Source organism: Numida meleagris, chromosome 27 (assembly GCF_002078875.1).
Source record: "Numida meleagris isolate 19003 breed g44 Domestic line chromosome 27, NumMel1.0, whole genome shotgun sequence".
In the NCBI taxonomy this organism is placed as follows: Eukaryota; Metazoa; Chordata; class Aves; order Galliformes; family Numididae; genus Numida; species Numida meleagris.
In genome coordinates, this window is record NC_034435.1 from 3,994,853 (window position 1) to 3,999,313 (window position 4,461).

General features: G+C 64.8%; 2 protein-coding genes across 3 annotated transcripts; one reads left to right on the top strand and one right to left on the bottom strand.

Moving 5' to 3' along the window:
* Positions 1-1,795, top strand: LRRC25 (leucine rich repeat containing 25). 2 transcript variants are annotated; one of them, XM_021378884.1, is made up of 3 exons: positions 1-69; positions 179-704; positions 1,234-1,795. In XM_021378884.1, the coding sequence occupies exons 2-3, from the start codon at positions 199-201 to the stop codon at positions 1,346-1,348; spliced, it is 621 nt and encodes a 206-aa protein (XP_021234559.1). In that variant the 5' UTR covers positions 1-69; positions 179-198; the 3' UTR covers positions 1,349-1,795. The 2 variants fall into 2 exon arrangements, with proteins under 2 accessions (XP_021234559.1, XP_021234558.1); XM_021378883.1 differs by lacking the exon at positions 1-69 and having other exon boundaries at positions 76-704.
* On the bottom strand, positions 2,247-4,135 carry GDF15 (growth differentiation factor 15; the record flags this gene model as incomplete). Its single annotated transcript, XM_021379029.1, has 1 exon — positions 2,247-4,135. A coding segment is annotated over one exon (903 nt), but the record flags the coding sequence as incomplete, so codon positions are not given.

Below are 4,461 nucleotides of genomic sequence, written 5' to 3' on the forward strand. Positions count from 1 at the left end.
TACGCCCCACACAATGACACGGACCCACAGGGACCGCCCGTTCCTCTTTCTGCGCAGAGCCGGCTGCAGGCGAGTCGGGGCGCTGGGGCTGGGTGGGGGGCAAATACACCCATGGGGACCCCCACCACGGAGGAAGGGGGTGTGGGGTCTGTTCGTCTGACCCCCTCTTCCCTCACAGGCGGGGCCACGGGGCACCCCATGGCCGCGCTGCTGCTGCTGCTGCTGCTGCTGCTGCCCCACGGCATCGGGGCGACCACCCCGCAGCCCACGCTGGCGCCGTGCCGCTGCGACACGGTGGGCAAAGCGCCGGACGCGTGCCCCTACCCCCAGTGCCTCTGCTCCGCGCCCCACGGCCCCGTCAACGCCTCCGAGTTCCACGCACGGGAATGTCGGGGCAGCGCGGGGACGACGGCGGCGGCCGTGGGTGGCAGCTTGGCAGCGGCGGCGGCGGTGGTGGTGGCGGTGGCGGCGGTGGTGGTGTGGAGGTGCAGGAGGACGGCGGGCGCTGCGGGGTGGGGGAAGCGGGAGCCCCCCCCGGTCAAAGGGCAGCCCCGCTACATCAGCCGTGAGGCAGAGAGCGGCCCCGCTGCCGTGGGGGTCTGCCTGGCGCCCGACTATGAGAACGTCTTCGTCGGCTCCTGTGCGGCCCCCAGCGAGGCCCCGGTGCGGGACAGGACACAAGGGTGGCAGCAGAAGGGGTACAGGTGAGCCTGCGGGGGGGGGAGCTGTGGGGGGTACGTGGGATCCTCCTGATGGGCCACGTTGAGCCATGGTGGTGTCCCACCCCATCCCATCCCAACTCATCCCAACTCATCCCATCCCATCCCATCCCATCCCATCCCATCCCACACTGGCCATTCATCCCACTCTACTCATCTCATCCTCATCTCTGTCCCATCCCCAGTCCATCCCCATCCCATTTCATCTCAACCCATCCATCCCATCCCATCCCACTCCATCCCATCCCAATCTATTGCATCCTCGTCCCATCCCACCCCACCCCACCCCATCCCATCCCACTCCATTTCACCCCAATCCATCTCATCCTCATCTCATCCTCACCTCATCCCCACCCCATCCCCATCCCACCCCATCCCATCCCACCAAACCCATGGATCAGGCACCTGTGGGGCCCTTTCCTCCCCACTGATCCACCCGGGGGAGGGGGGAGGGTTGCGTTCCTGCACACCTCCATGAGGCACTGTCCCACTGACCCCCCCACCGCCCCCGCAGCCCCCAGGCGCCGTCGGACGATCTCTATTTCCTGGAGAGCGACACAGGGGAGCAGCCCATCTATGCCAACACCGAGACCCCCGGAGAGGACGTGTACGTCATCCCCGACCCGTGAGGGCAGCGCCTCGGGAGCTTCCGCCGCGCTGGGACGGCAGAGGGGATTTTTCCCCTTTTTTTTTGTTCTGCAACGAGAGCACAAACCGCTGCGCGGCCGCTTCCTGCGCGGGGCCGAGAGCGGAAGCGGCCGCTTCTCCTCGGGGTTCGCTCCGCGAAATGGGGACGGGGCACCGGGACGCGCCGCTCCCCGCACGTCGCGCTGCGGCACCGAGCGCCGCTCGATGGGGACGGCCCCGCTGCTGCCCTCTGCTTTCCTGCGAAATCCGCCGGTTTGGGGCAAAAGTGCCATTTTTGGACGCTCTTGGCAGTGTCTGGCTGCGAGGTGACGGCTCTGGGACGTGCGCGGGGGGAGGCGGTGGGGACACGGGGACACCCCTTGTCCCAGCCCTGCGCGGCTCCTTGTGATGCCCCACGGTGACATTAAATGTTGGGCTGTCCTCAGTGACCCATAGGGCTCACGGTGTGTGGGGCGCAGAGGGCGGAACCCGCAGAGGGGCTGTGTGGGGTCCCGGGGGGGGTCCTGTTCCTGCGGCAGAGGTGCCATCAACACGGACCCTGCACGGGCAGGTTCCCGTTTCCCAGCCCCCCAAGCACACGTCCCCAGCGTGGTGACCCCATGTCCACATCCACTGAGTAGTGGTCCCCAGAGCCCACATCCCCATGCTGGAGCTCCCCCTGTCCCATGTCTCCGTATCTCATGTCCCACATCCTCACGTCTCATGTCCCCATGTCTCATGTCCACGTTCCCCTGCCCCTTGTTGCATGTCTCATGTCCCCTATCTCTATGTCCCCAACCCCACATCTCACGTCCCCCATCCTCCTATCTCATGTTCTCATGTCTCACGTCCCCCTGTCCCATGTTCCCCATCCCCATGTCCCCCCATCCTATGTCTCATGTCCCCATGTACCTATGTCCCCCCACCCCATGTCCCACATCCTCATATCTCATGTCCTCATATCTCATGTCCCCATCCCATGTCCTATGCTCCCCTGTCCCATGTCCCCCATCCCCACGTCCCCTGGCTGTGGGTACCAGTAAATGACAGCACCATGTCCCAGATGGGTTCAGGGCTGTCCCAGCACCTGCCCCAAGGACACAGTGGGGGCAAAGTGCTGCGGGAGCAGTGCCCACACATGACTCACCCACAGGTGATGGATGGAGACAGCGGGTGGGGGGGAGGGGGAGGCACGCGGTCGCATGGGGTGGAGCTGCTGGCGCCCTGTTCCCATCACTTTATTCATTTACATCGCGATCTGGTTTATAGAAATATATAAATATAAAAAAAAAAAAATCCCAACAAAGCATTCTGCTGTACAATGCAATAAATAATGAGCAATAAATAAAGGACTGTATAAAAAAGGCTCGTGCAGAGAGGAGCCGGCGCGGCGGCGGGGTGCGCTCCTCCCACCGAACCAATGCTTTAAATAAGGGGGAAGGGGAATAAGTTACAGCATGGAGTGATGGCAGTGGGGTCTGTGTCCCTGGGGGTCGGTGCCACTGGGATGGGCTGGGGGCTGCTGCGACCCTACAGCTGGAGGTTGGACATCCCTGTATCTAGGGATGATGGGTCCCTATAGACGGAGGTGATGAGTCCCTATTTCCAGAGGTGATGGAACCCTCTGTCTGGAGGTGACAGTCCCTATATCAGAAGGTTGAGGATCCCTATATCCAAAGGTGATGGATCGCCGTAGCAGGAGGTGAGAGATCCCTTCAGCCAGAGATGATGGATCCCTATATCCAGAGGTAATGGAACCCTATAGATGGGGGGGGATGGAGCCCTATATCCAGAGGAGATGGAGCCCTACACCCAGCAGCACCAGTCCATGTATCCAAAGGTGACAGATCCTTCCACCCGGCGGTGCCGATCCCGGCGCGGTGCCCTCAGGCGCAGTGGCAGCGGGTGACCAACATGTCCTCGAAGACGGAGCTGACCAACCTGCCCTCTGCATCGTAGTGCATCAGCACCATGGGGTCGTAGGCAGCGGGCACGCAGCACGGCGCGGGGGCAGCGCGGCTCAGGGCGTGCACGCGGGCCTGGATCTGCGCGTGCATGCTGGCGGCACGGTAGTTGTGCGGGCAGGAGCCCTGGCAGAAGCGCATGTCGTAGCTGCGCGGGGCCAGCACCCAGTCGTCCCAGCCGATCTCCTGGAAGGAAACCTTCAGCACCCGCCGGCAGCACTTCCCCTCGCTCTTGCCGCACTCCTCCTCCAGCCCCCGCCGTCTCCTCGGCCCCCGCCCCGCAGCGTCCCACGTTTCCACCTCCAGAACCGCGTGCCCGGTTCCGGAGCCGTCCCACGGAGCTGACACGTTGGCACCGAAGGTCAACTCCAAGCGCAGCGCAGCGCTGTGCCCCCCGGCCCAGTGCCGGATGGGAGCCGTCAGATCCAGGCGGTGGGAGCGGGGGTCCACCTCCCGGTGGTGCAGCAGCCGCAGGGCCCCCCCGGGACCCCCAGGGGAGTAAATGCTGACCCAGAGCTGCGCCGAGAGCGGGGAGTGCAGGGAGAGCTGCAGCTGCGCCCGTAGCACCTGCAGCCGCTGGCGGAGAGCCCCTGTGCGGGGCACCACCAGGAGGTAACGGTACGGCCCGGGGGGGTCCCGGTGTCCGTGGGGGTCCCGGTGTCCTTTCAGGTCTCGCTGCCCAAGGTGGTGCTGGTCACCATCGGGGTCCTGCTCTCCATGGGGGTCCCGGTGTCCTCTGAGGGATTCCTGCCCCTCATGGGGGCCCCGCTCTCCCCGGGGGGGGTCCGGCAGGCGCTGCACTGTGGGACAAGAGGACGGCCGATGTCACAGATCCCACAGCGCCGCGGGATGCACTTCCCGCCCCCACCCCCCAGCACCACGGGGCACTGCCCACGTCCTGCGGGATGACAGCACCGGGGGGGTCCATTCCCATCCAACGCCCAGGTGCCCCCCACCTCCCAGCAGTGTCTGGACACAGGATTCCCCAAATCCCCCCGCTTTGGTGGAAGCCCCACATGGCAGCACCGTGCAGTGCTGCTATCCGGGATCGGTGCTTTTAAGCGGAAAACTGCGACTCCTCCTCTGAAAGCGACGTTGGGAGCAGCGGGAGGAGAGGAGGAGAGGAGGAGAGGAGGAGAGGAGGAGAGGAG

Bases quoted from the DNA above. Each gene is read 5' to 3' on its own strand.
- LRRC25 (XM_021378883.1), top strand. From the start codon at position 112: ATGGGGACCCCCACCACGGAGGAAGGGGGTGTGGGGTCTGTTCGTCTG. The intron at 705-1,233 runs GTGAGCCTGCGG...CCGCCCCCGCAG, and splicing joins TGGCAGCAGAAGGGGTACAG to CCCCCAGGCGCCGTCGGACG.